General features: G+C 49.3%; 1 protein-coding gene and 2 long non-coding RNA genes across 4 annotated transcripts in view; 2 read left to right on the forward strand and 1 right to left on the reverse strand.

The window, feature by feature from the left end:
- Positions 1-12,870, forward strand: part of LOC309374245 — a 235,934-nt gene that overhangs the window by 204,405 nt on the left and 18,659 nt on the right. The gene's annotated exons all lie outside the window — the stretch shown is intronic.
- TMEM276 (transmembrane protein 276) lies at positions 5-6,055 on the forward strand. Of its 2 annotated transcripts, none has more exons than XM_081919044.1 (3): positions 5-59; positions 3,049-3,151; positions 4,531-6,055. In XM_081919044.1, exons 2-3 carry the CDS (start codon positions 3,062-3,064, stop codon positions 5,044-5,046), a joined length of 606 nt encoding a protein of 201 aa, XP_081775170.1. In that variant the 5' UTR covers positions 5-59; positions 3,049-3,061; the 3' UTR covers positions 5,047-6,055. The 2 variants fall into 2 exon arrangements, with proteins under 2 accessions (XP_081775170.1, XP_081775169.1); XM_081919043.1 differs by lacking the exon at positions 5-59 and adding an exon at positions 1,752-1,836.
- LOC309374268 lies at positions 830-1,775 on the reverse strand. Its single transcript, XR_014170473.1, has 2 exons — positions 1,729-1,775; positions 830-1,171 (listed from the first exon to the last, which is right to left on the reverse strand). It is a non-coding gene; the product is annotated as an uncharacterized lncRNA (long non-coding RNA).

Below are 12,870 nucleotides of genomic sequence, written 5' to 3' on the forward strand. Positions count from 1 at the left end.
CTAGCCGTGGGAGACTCGCTGTCGGGCGCTTGGCGGACTCCGGGGGAGAAGCGGGCCGGGTAGGGAGAGGGAAGGGAAGCGGGGGCCGGGCAAATGGAGGCCGGGGGAGCCCATTCCTCCCTTTTCTTTTGCGGGACTTTCGCTCCCTGGGGACTTGGCGTCGAGGAGACGCCACACAAAAGGAAGAGGGGCAGGGAGGGAGGAGGAAAAAGGCAAACTCAGACCCTAGAGGGTTATTATTATTATTATTATTATTATTATTATTATTATTATTATTATTATTTATTAATGTACACCAGCGGTTCCCAAAGGGGGGTTTTCTGGAGAGGGTGGCACTCTAAGAGGCAAGGGGTCCCAGACTCACAGTTTAGGAGACGCGACACAAAAGAAAGAGGGGCTGGGAGGGAGGAGGAAAAAGGCAAACTCGGATGCTAGAGGGTTATTATTATTATTATTTCAAGTGCGCCAGCGGTTCCCAAAGTGGGGTTCTCTGGAGAGGCAGGTGCACTAAGAGGCAAGGGGGCACAGCGCTACTTTCAAACAGTCAGACTCGCAATTTAGGAGATGCAACACAGAAGGAAGAGGGGCTGGGAGGAAGGAAGAAAAAGGCAAACTCAGACCCTACAGGGTTATTATTTTTATTATTTCATTTGCACCAGTGGTTCCCAAAGTGGGGTTCTCCGGAGATGGGTGCGCGCTAAGAGGCAAGGGGCCCCAGCACCACTTTCAAACGGTCAGACGCGCAATTTAGGAGACATGGCACAAAAGGAAGACGGGTCGGGAGGGAGGAAGAAAAAGGCAAACTCAGACCCTAGAGGGTTTTTTTAAAAAAAAATTCATGTGCACCAGCAGTTCCCAAAGTGGGGTTCTCTAGAGAGGGGGGCGTGCTAAGAGGCAAGGGGTCTCAGACTCGCAATTTAGGAGATGCAACACAAAAGGAAGAGGGGCAGGGAGGGAGAAGGAAAACTGCAAACTCAGACCCTAGAGGTGTGTTTTTTTTTCCATGTACACCAACGGCTCCCAAAGTGGGGTTCTCAGAGAGGGGGGTGTACTAAAAGGCAAGGGAGCGGTCAGCAGAGCGCTGGACGTGAGACGCATTGCTGGACTTTGAGGTCAAGTTCATCCATTGTGTCGAATCAGCCTTGTCGTATTTTTCCATTCAATTTCTTTGCTGCCCGCCATCCGAGGATCGCGGGGCAGTTTGCAACATGGAAGCACAAAAATACTTAACGTAGAAACAAAAACGAAGAAGAAAGTAAATAGTTTCAATTGGCCTTTGAATAAATGTGCAATAATTGGTTACTGTTTCTCATTTTTGTGTATCGTTATCCTCCTCACTGCACACTGCTGTTTTGAATAAGGCTTTTTATAGGGCTGGATAGGAAGCGCTAGGGGTGAGTTTATGGAACCAGATATATATCACACCCAAATGACCACAAAATCCAGCGCCTTTGCTTTACCCTTTGCCCAACTTTTCATTAAAAGTCAGTTTTTTTCCTGCTTTAGAAATATGCCGCCATCTTTCCAACCAGGCACCTGAGGTTATCAGTTTTTCATTATGAACTTCAGCCCCATGGCTGAGCCCAGGTGAGCGGCGTTTAGGCTGATCCTCTGCCTGCCCTGCCCTCAATCTTGGGGGAAGTGCTGGATACTTGCTTACCTGTCTGAAATTGCCTCCTGGTTAGGAGCTGCAGAGAGCAAGAACTTTGCTACCAACACCTGACTTGCCGATTCATTGTCTTGTAGCTAGAGCGCAGCAGCCGTGTCTCATCCTGACTCCTGGGCTCTTTAACCTGCACGCTCCTTCCCTCGCAGAGCGGAAGTCGCCATGGCAGAGTGAGTGTCTTAGAATCTGACCCCTGACCCCTGGGGCTGGCCCTTGCTCCCTTCGAATGAGCAACAGTGGAACCAGATTCCCTTGCGACTCCTTCCTTGGAGCAGATAGATAGATAAGATAAAACTTTATTTTTTATTTTTTGCACTTAATTTATTTATTATTAATGTTGCAATACAGCTATGAATTTAGCAACCTTTACTGTTATCTGCTCATTTTGATCTGATAGAAGAAAGGACATTGTGGCTGTGGTTGAGTGACCTACTCACTATGGGCCCCACTAAAGCAAACCGTCTAATTGGTCAACATCTAAAAGATATCTAGCATCTGAACAACCTGGGTGTTATAAGGAAATTCTGCCCTTGGTATGTTCATTTTCCACCTCTCCGTTTTGATTCTCTGGCCCCATATCTGCACAAACTTATTATCCCAAAATACAGACGTGCTTTTACACTTTCAAGACTGGGTGGTTTGCCATCTGCGGTACTTGAGGGTCGATTCCTGCCTGAGAAACGTCTTTGCCCCTGGGGAGATGGTAGCACCGAAACAGCGGCACACGTCCTCCTGTATTGTACTCCTTCTTTGGAGGTTTTTAAGCAGATACAGCGGTCCCTTGGTTCTCAAACTCCTTGGGACTCAAACAACTTGGAACCCAAACACTGCAAACCCGGAAGGAAGTGTTCAGGTTTGCAAACTCTTTTCGGAAGCCGAACGTGCTCTGTTTTGAGTGTTATGCTTCTGTTTTGAGTGTTGTGCTGAGGTCTGTCTGTTTTTGCTATCTATTTTGCATTTTTGTGGCTCTTTTTCGTTTTGTTTTTGTGACTGTGGAACCCAGTTCAGCTACTGATTGATTGTGACTGCAGTACATTGTTTACTGCTTTCATTTTATGGATCAATGGTCTCGTTAGATGCTAAAATTCATGCTAACTTGCTGTTTTAGGGGTTGTTTTTTAAAGTCTGGAACGGATTAATCCATTTTGCATTACTTTCTATGGGAAAGTGCGCCTTGGTTTTGGAACGCTTTGGTTTTGGAACCGACTTCCGGAACGGAATAAGTTTGAGAACCAAGGGACCACTGTATTGGATGGGCATCTTCCATGGATGCTTTTGCTGAGATTCCTGCATTGCAGGGGCTTGGACTAGATGACTCTTGGGGTCCCTTTGATTCTAAGGAGGCGTGAAATAATCCTCTTTCTCTCTGCCTTCATTTGCAGAGCATCGGCCTCAATGCCTGGCTGGCCTGATGAGGTGACCGGTCTGCTCTCCAACCTCCTGCTGTGTGTCGTGTCCCTGGGCTCCGCTGTCCAAACCTTCCAGGTAAGAAAGGGGTGGAGCTTGATTTGGGGAGTCGCCTGGTGTTTCTGCTTGCTGGCCTGTCCTCTTGGGTGCTGGGCCTTTGCTGTTGTTGTTGTTGTTTAGTCATGTCCGCCTCTTTGTGACCCCCTGGACCAGAGCACGCCAGGCACTCCTGTCTTCCACTGCCTCCCGCAGTTTGGTCAAAGTCATGCTGGTAGCTTCGAGAACACTGTCCCACCATCTCGTCCTCCGTCGTCCCCTTCTCCTTGTGCCCTCCATCTTTCCCAGCATCACGGTCTTTTCCAGGGAGTCTTCTCTTCTCATGAGGTGGCCAAAGTCTTGTAGCCTCAGCTTCGGGATCTGTCCTTCCAGTGAGCACTCAGGGCTGATTTCCTTCAGAATGGAGAGGTTGGATCTTCTTGCAGTCCATGGGACTCTCAAGAGTCTCCTCCAGCACCAGAATTCAAAAGCATCCATTCTTCGGCGATCAGCCTTCTTTATGGTCCAGCTCTCACTTCCATACATCGCTACTGGGAAAACCATAGCTTTAACTTTGCTAGAGAGGGGTTTTGGATTCAGGCCGAACAATAATTGCTCTCTGTGACAGGGAACCTGGAACCTGCCAAATTATTATTATTATTTGCACATGCACACCTGGCAAATGTAAAATCTGCATGTGAAAACAGGGCTTTGCACTCTGGGATGTGCAAAGGTCTGCTGCTCGCTCCTCCTCTTAAATTGTGTTGCCGACAAGAGTCACTGGGTGGGTTCTTGCTTGCAGAGACCAAGCTGAGAAGCTGCAACGGCTAAATATAATTCCCAACGCATTTGCTATAGTCTGTTTAGGGAAGCTTTTAACGTTTGATGCATTACTGTATTTTAATATTTTGTTGGAAGCTACCCAGAGTGGCAGGGGAAGCCCAGCCAGATGGGTGGGGTATTAATAATAAAATTATTATTATTATTATTATTATTATTATTATTATTATTATTACCATTATCACTGGGACGCGGGTGGTGCTGTGGGTTAAACCCCAGAGCCTAGGACTTGCCGATCAGAAGGTCAGCGGTTCGAATCCTCGTGACGGGGTGAGCTCCCGTTGCTCGGTCCCTGCTCCTGCCCACCTAGCAGTTCGAAAGCACGTCAAAGTGCAAGTAGATAAATAGGTACCACTCTGGCAGGAAGATAAACGGCGTTTCCGGGCGCTGCTCTGGTTCTCCAGAAGCGGCTTAGTCATGCTGGCCACATGACCCGGAAGCTGTATGCTGGCTCCCTCGGCCAATAAAGCGAGATGAGCGCCACAACCCCAGAGTCGTCACAACTGGACCTAATGGTCAGGGGTCCCTTTACCTTTTACCTTTATTATTATTATTATCTGAGCTCCTCCCTCTCTTTCCAGATCAATCGAGGGACCTCTGCCGGGTTTCTCCTCCAGGCCCTTGTGCCCCTCCTGGATACAGCCACCCACCTCGCCGCCCTCCCAGGGCTCGGTTTGGAGGCTGCCCGCTACAGCCCAGACAACGCCTGGGTCTCCACGGTGGTGGGGCTCCCCCTGCTCGCCTTCGGCTTCCACTGGCTGAACGGGGACCGTGCCACGGCGAATGCCCTCTTGGGGGGCGCCCTGCTGCTGCTGCTAGCCGGCAGCTCGGGCTCCTTCTCCGAGGAAGGCAAGGCCATGGTGGCCCATTCCGTCACCTCGGTGGTCTCCATCAGCGTCCTGATCGCTTCCATCTTCACCGGAAATGCCTGCGGGATTGTGGGCAGCCTCTTGGTGGGCACTGCTGGGGTGCTGGCAGGGACCCAGCTGCAGCGGCTACTGGTGCTCCAGAAAGAGGATGCTGTCTGCTGCCTCATGGCGCTGGCAAACCTGACTTTGCGGCGGGCTCTGCAAGCACAGCACCGAGAACTGGACTGAGGGGGTGGAGACTGCAGTCCAGGGGGTCCGACGGGCAGTGGGGCCATCGCAGCATCAGGTGAGGCAAAGGAAAGGCTGACATGTCTGTTGGCTGCCGCAAAGAGGCTTGGGAAATGGCCTCCAGGAAAGTCTTCAGGGAGCCTACGACTCTGGAAAGGTTGCTGCCTGTTTGGATACTGCCAGGGAGACAGAGGCGTCAGGCAGCCTCATCGTCGTCTCCGGACGATCACCGGTCTCCTGTGGAAACAGCATCAGCCAATTAGCGACACGAGCCTCAGACACATTCCAAGACTCATGCACGCAACGGAAGAGTCAGACAGAAGAGCATATTTACAGCTTTATTCAACGTAGGTCAGAACAAAGGAGAAACATGACTGCTTGCATCCGTGTCGAGGAAACAGCAAAAACAAAAGCTATATACTAAACAGAAGTTCCCAGCGAGAACAGTGCTGGGAGTAAACAGGCATGTGTCACACGACAATCATGCCTGACTCTTTTAAGGAGGAACGGAACTATATCCTAACATCCTCCCCCTTTCCGTGTAACCTGTATTACCTGTGGTTCAACCCAATTGCAACCTCTGTACATAAACCTTAAGTTGTTCTCTGTTAACAACCTTAGACAACAGATCAGCAGCAAGGGGTCCTGGGCGCTGCCCATCTCAGGCAGCCAGCTTCTTCTTTCGCAGAGCTTGCTGGGTTTAGTGAGCTGGCAGAGATGGGCAAGGTCTGCTGCGTCCTTGGAGCGTGGGCAGCGCCTCCTCTCACTGCGAATGTCAGAAATCCCACTTCTAACACCAAAGATCAACGATGGATTCCTTCGCCAGGTCCCTCAGCGCTTTCCTGAGTGTGCTGGTCAGGAAGCCAGGCTGAATGCAAACGGGTGGAAGTTATTAACTCAAGGTTTCACTGTAGCAGGTTGCAAAGGTGCTAGGTGTGTTACAGCTGTGAAACCAACAGGCTACTGGTTAAAAGGGCTCGCGTGCCTCTTGTCAGCCATAATTATTATTATTATTATTATTATTATTATTATTATTATTATTATTATTTATACCCCGCCCATCTGTCTGGATTTCCATAGCCACTCTGGGCAGCTTCCAACAAAGATTAAAAATAGATTAAAATATCACACATTAAAAACTTCCCTGAACAGGGCTGCCTTCAGATGTCTTCTGAAAGTCTGGTAGTTGTTCTTCTCTTTGACATCTGGTGGGATGTTCCACAGGGCGGGCGCCACCACTGAGAAGGTCCTCCGCCTGGTTTCCTGTTACTTGGCTTCTCGCAGGGAAGGAACCACCAGAAGGCCATCAGCACTGGACCTCAGTGTCCAGGCAGAATGATGAGGGTGGAGACACTCCTTCAGGTATACTGGACCTAGGCTGTTTAGGGCTTTCAAGGTCAGCACCAACACTTTGAATTGTGCTCGGAAACGTCCTGGGAGCCAATGTAGGTCTTTGAAGCCCGGTGTTATGTGGTCTGGGCAGCCGCTCCCAGTCACCAGTCTAGCTGCCGCATTCTGGATTACAGTGGTGCCCCTCAAGACGAACGCCTCGCAAGACAGAAAACCCACTAGACGAAAGGGTTTTCCGTTTTGGAGGCGCTTCGCAAAACGAATTTCCCTATGGGCTTGCTTCGCAAGACAAAAATGTCTTGCGAGTTCCTGCGGGTTTCCCCCCCTTTCCCCCCTTTTTCTAAGCAGCTAAGGCGCTTATCAGCTGATCCGCTAAGCTGATAAGCCGCTAAACCGCTAATAGCGCTAATCCGCTAAGCTGTCAATGGGCTTGCTTCCCAAGACGAAAAAACCGCTATACGAAGAGCCTCACAGAACGGATTAATTTCGTCTTGCGAGGCACCACTGTAGTTGTAGTTTCCGGGTCACCTTCAAAGGTAGCCCCACATAGAGCGCATTGCAGGAGTCCAAGTGGGAGATAACCAGAGCATGCACCACTCTGGCGAGACAGTACGCTGGCAAGTAGGGTTTCATCCTGTGTATCAGATGGAGCTGGTAAACAGCTGCCCTGGACAACAGAATTCACCTGTGCATCCATGGACAGCTGTGAGTCCAAAATGACTCCCAGGCTGCGCACCTGGTCCTTCAGGAGCACAGTTACCCCATTCAGGACCAGGGAGTCCTCCACACCAGCCCGCCCCCTGTCCCCCCAAAACAGTACTCCTGTAGCCTGCCTGGGACTGACCAGCCAGGCAGAAAAAGCCAGGTATTCCCTTCACAGCTCCTCCTGGTGGACCATCAAACGTGGGCGACTGACTTGACCCTGAGGGGTCACCAGTTGTCCTGTGATTTACATCAAGGGTCCTGGGGCTCCATGCGTAGCCTCTCTCATATGGGTCTTCCTGCTGGGTAGGGAGTCAACAGGTAAACATTACGTTTGCTGGAAACAGAACGAGGGTTACGCAGTGGTAAGAGTTTCGGACTTGGACCTGGGAGACCAGGGTTTAAATCTCCGTCATGATGCTCACTGGGCGACCTTGAGCCAGTCGCTGCCTCTCAGCTGAGCCTACCTCTCAGGGTTGTTGTGGGAGGAGAACAACCATGTATGCGTCTCCACCCCCATCATTCTGCCCAGACACTGAGGTCCAGTGCCGAGGGCCTTCTGGCGGTTCCCTTGCTGCGAGAAGCCAAGTTACAGGCAGAGGGCCTTCTCGGTAGTGGCTCCCTCCCTGTGGAACTCCCTCCCACCAGATGTCAAAGAGAACAACAACTACCAGACTTTTAGAAGACATCTGAAGGCAGCCTTGTTCAGGGAAGCTTTTAATGTTTAATAGGTTATTGTATTTTAGTGTTCTGTTCGAAGCTGCCCAGAGTGGCTGGGGAAACCCAGCCAGATGCGCTGGGTATAAATAATAAATTACCAGTATCATTATTATTATTATTATTATTATTATTATTATTATTGTTCCACCTTGAGCTCCTTAGAGGAGAAGGCAGCGTATACGAAATACAGACATCCTAGTTCACCTGCGACAATGTCCTCCCAGTGCAGATTTCCAACACAGAAGTGACGGAGGACGGGGTACCCTAATAAACAGCCGCCTGGGACCTCGGTCTCCCCAGATGAGTCTGCCAGCTGCCTGCTTCCTTTGCCACTTCAGGCAACCTCAAGGGCGCTTGGCTGCGCTTCAAGCGCCAGCATTTCACGGTTTGCAAATGCACCGTTTCTGAGCTCGGAGGAGAGGCGAAGAATTCTCGCGGCTGTAAAACTAGAAAACAAACAAACCCCAGCCCCACATAAATAGGCAAATAAAGATATGATGCGATGTGGGCGACATTTGCCCTGCTTCTTGCCATCTCCCAGCGGAGACAGAAAACTAGGCTGGGTCAGGGAAGGGCAGCCATCAGTGCCAACCTCTTACCACACCCCCGGAGGCTTAAGGCCTCTTCAGGAGCTCCTGGAGGAGAACAGACGGCCCTCTCCGGACATTGGCCTTGTGACTGGCATGTGACTGGCAGGGCGAGGATCTCTCCGGGGATCCCTTGAAGGAAGAAGCCTCTTGGCCAAGTGGGCGGCTGACTCGGCTGGCGCGAGGACAGACAAGGTAGATGAGCCCTGGCAAGACATTCCATGTCTCGATTGGTGGAGGGCCTGGGTTGGGATGGGGGTACCTCTTTCCGTTCTGTTTTATGGGGTTCTGCCAGGCTGCCCGTCACCCTGGCAGAAGGGGGGTGCTCTCAAGGGCGGGCTGTGTGTATGTCTCTGGTGTTTGGACCAAGGATCTGAATACCAGTGGGGGCAAATGTAAGGTTCTACACAAAGGCAGGAATAATCTGGATACACACATACAGGATGGGGGATGCCTGGCTTGGCATGTGAAAAGCATGTAAGGGTCTTAGGGTTCCACAGGCTTAACATGAGCCAACAGTGTGATGCAGCAGCAAAAAAAGTTAATGCAATTCTAGGCTGTAAAAAGGTACAGTCATACCTCAGGATACAGACACTTCAGGTTGCATTGTTTCAGGTTATGGACCTGCCGAAACCCGGAAGTACCAGAACAGGTTACTTCCGGGTTTCAGCAGTTGCGCATGTGCAGAAGTGCTAAATCGCGCTTTGCGCATGCGCAGAATCGCCAAATCGCAACCCGTGTGTGGCAGATGCGCCACTGCGGGTTGCGAACATGCATCCCCACGCACTGATCACATTCACAACCTGAGTGTCCACTGTAAAGGTAAAGGACCCCTGGATGGTTAAGTCCAGTCAAAGGCGACTCTGGGGTTGCAGCGCTCATCTCGCTTTCAGGCCGAGGGAGCCGGCGTTTGTCCACAGACAGCTTTCCGGGTCATGTGGCCAGCAGGACTAAACCGCTTCTGGCGCAACGGGACACCGTGACGGAAACCAAAGCGCACTGAAACGCCGTTTACCTTCCCACCGCAGCTATACCTATTTATCTATTTGCACTGGTGGGCTCTTGAACTGCTAGGTTGGCAGGAGCTGGGACAGAGCAACGGGAGCTCATTCCATCGCGGGGATTCAAACCGCTGACCTTCTGATCGGCAAGCCCAAGAGCCTCAGTGGTTTAGACAACAGCGCCACCCACATCCCCTTACCTTTTACCTTCTAGGCTGTATCAGCAGATGTCTAGTGTACATCCCATCTGAAGTCCTCTGTCTGGTCCTGGGTACATTAGTTTAATATTATTATTATTATTATTATTATTATTATTATTATTATTATTATTATCATTATTATTAACAAGTTGGAAGGTGGGCAAAGGAGAGCAACCAATAGGATAAAGGTTGTGGAAATGAAGCGTTATGAAGAGTGGTTGAAGGAGCCAGGTATGTTTAGCTTGGAGAGGATAAGATTGAGAGGTGCTAGGATAGATATCTGAATTGCTGTCACAGGGAAGATGGAGCAAGCTTGTCTTCTGCTGCTCTGGAGGGTAGGACTCGAACCCATGGCATCAAGTTACAAGAAAGGAGATTCCAACTATATTGATATTCATGGAGGGGGGCAGGTATTGATGGCTCCTAGCCAGGATAGCTCTGTTCTTCCCTCCACAGTTGGAGGCAACGAAGCTTCTGGCTCCTGTTGGAGTATAGGGTCAGGTTCAAGTCTTGACCTTTAAAGCCCTTTGTGGCTTAGGGCCCTCGTATTTACGGGACTGCCTCTCCTGCTCTGCCCCGCAGAGGACCTTAAGGTCCATGAATAATCATAGTTTAGAGGTCCTGGGCTCTAAGGAAGTCAGACTATCCTCCCCCAGGGCCAGGGCCTTCTCAGTGGTGGCTCCGACCTGGTGGAATGCTCTGTCCCAGGAGACCAGGGCCCTGCAGGATTTAACTTCTTTCCGCAGGGCCTGTAAGACAGAGCTATTCCGCCTTGCCTTTAATTTGAATTCAGCCTGATCTTTTATTTCCCTTGCCTCCCCTTTTATGAAGATTACCCGCTCTGAGACCCCATAGCTAATTCTCCCCTGGTCTCCTCACTGGCCCAAGTAGGACCAATTCAGCCAGCTAGCCCTGGGGATCATCGAATGCTTATTTCCCCTAAATTGATTTTTGAATTTTATTGTTATTCATGTTTTATTACTGTATTTTATGCTGCTTTTACAATTAAGTGTTTTAAATTTGTTGTTAGCCGCCCTGAGCCTGGTTTTTGAATCGGGAAGGGCGGGGTATAAATAAAAAAATATTATTATTATTATTCTGGAAACCAGCTGCTGCAAACCCCAAGAGGGGAAAGTTGCTCTTGCGCTCAGATCCTGCTTATGGGCTTCCCGGAAGAGGCACCTGGCTGAGAACAGGATGCTAGACTAGATTGCCCCCCCCCCTTGGCCTGATCCAGCAGGCTCTTACGTTCTTATCCTCCCTTTCCCTACCTCCGCACACCTTTCCTAACCTTCATGCTCCTGCTTGCGGAGGAACCACACGTTGATGGCCCTCCCTGCGCTTCCACTGGCAAGGTGGTGTTTCTTTCCCCGTGGAAAAGGTAGCCAAAAATGGAGTTTCACTTGAAAAAAGGTTATGTGTGCCATTTAATCAGCCAGATCTTTTTCTGTACATGTTTTTGCCTGCAGTGCCTTTCTGTTGAATGCGATTCAATGTTTGCTAAAGAAATCTGCGCTGAATGTCATGCAGAGTTGGTGCTGGCAGAAGCCTTTGTTTGTTTTTCCATTTGCCAGCCGGTGGTTTTTAATCTTCACATTTACACCTGTCCTGGCTCTGCAGAGAAGTAATCCTGCACTGATGTTGATGATGATCATTATTACAGTCATACCTCATGTCAGTGGCGTAGCGTGGGTTGTCAGCACCCGGGGCAAGGCAAGTAATTTGCGCCCCCTAACCTGTGCATTTTAGCACTCAAGTCTCTTCCACTAGATTAGCGCGCCCCCCCTCAGATGTTGCGCCCGGTGCGGCCGGCCCCCCCTGCACCCCCCACGCTACGGCACTGCCTCATGTTGAGTTTGCTTCCGGTTGAGCGTTTTCACGTTGCGCTCCACGGTGACCCGGAAGTACCGGAAAGGGTTACTTCCGGGTTTCATCGCTTGCGCTTGCGCAGACGCTCAAAATGTCACGCGCATGCGCAGAAGCGGTGAATCGCAGCACGCGCAAAGTGGGTTGCGTTCTGCTCATGTTGTGAACGGGGCTGCAGAATGGATCCCGTTCACAACCAGAGGTACCACTGTACTACTATTATTATTATTAATAATACCCAGCCAATCTGTCTCGGTTTCCCCAGCCACTCTGGGCAGCTTCCAACAAAATATTAAAAATACAATAAAACATCAAACATAAAAACAGGGTTGCCTTAAGATGTCTTCTAAAAGTCAGATAGTTGTCAATTTCTTTGACATCTGATGGGAGGGTGTTCCACAAGGTGGGAGCCACCACCGAGAAGGCCCTCTGCCTGGTTCCCTGTAACCTCACTTCTCTCAGGGAGGGAACCGCCAGAAGGCCCTCGGAGCTGGACCTCAGTGTCTGGGCTGAACGATGGGGGTGGAGACGCTCCTTCAGGTCTACTGGGCCGAGGCCGTTTAGGGCTTTCAAGGCCAGCACCACACTGAATGAAGCAGTCCAATGCATATAAATAGGCATCCTTCAGTTTTCTGTGTCCCCTTTGTGGGTCCACATTGTAGGGGGCTGGACTAAATGACTCTTTGGTTCACATTCCAGCTGTACAATTCCATGACTCACTTTAAAAAAAACAAAAACCAGAGATCTTTCCTTTAGGCATTTTACCACTAGAAATTAAAAAGACATAAGACCGCACGGTTCATGTGTGCCACCGCAGCAGCAAGAATTCTTGTGGCGAGGAAGTGGGAAAAGGAAACAGTACCGACAATCACAGATTGGCAGATACTCATGTTAGAATATTTACAACTAGCAAAACTGACGGGAAGAGTTAGAGGAGTATTGAACCAGAAAATATTTGGAGAATGGAGAATATTTAAGGATTATATAAGATCATATTGTACCCACCACACCATATTAGCAGAACTTGAGCGATACTTGTAAGCACAACCAATACCATTTGTGGAGTAGACGGGAACAATATTAAAGAATATAAAACTGTGCGGGGAAAACGACAACAGTATAAACAGTACAATGAGAATGATTGGAAGACTTGTTTTGTCAGAAGTCCTTTTTATTTAAGTATTAATTAGGAAGATTAAGTTTTTTAATGCACATAAATCTGCTTTTTCTTTTTTCTGCATTTTATTCTTTTCTTTTTCCTTAACTCTTTTCCCTTTAATTTTTTTTTTGTAGTATGAGATTTTAAATTCTTTGTATATGTAATTTAAATTAATAAAGATTATTATTTTAAAAAAATTAAGAAATGTGGAAATTAAAGTGACCCAACTTGGGCCAAGC

The sequence above is a fragment of the Podarcis melisellensis genome (assembly GCF_964234715.1).
Source record: "Podarcis melisellensis genome assembly, chromosome: 7".
In the NCBI taxonomy this organism is placed as follows: Eukaryota; Metazoa; Chordata; class Lepidosauria; order Squamata; family Lacertidae; genus Podarcis; species Podarcis melisellensis.

Excerpts from the sequence above, each read along its gene's own strand:
- TMEM276 (XM_081919043.1), top strand. Across the intron at positions 3,152-4,530 it reads CCGCTGTCCAAACCTTCCAG|ATCAATCGAGGGACCTCTGC; the intron begins GTAAGAAAGGGG and ends CTCTCTTTCCAG.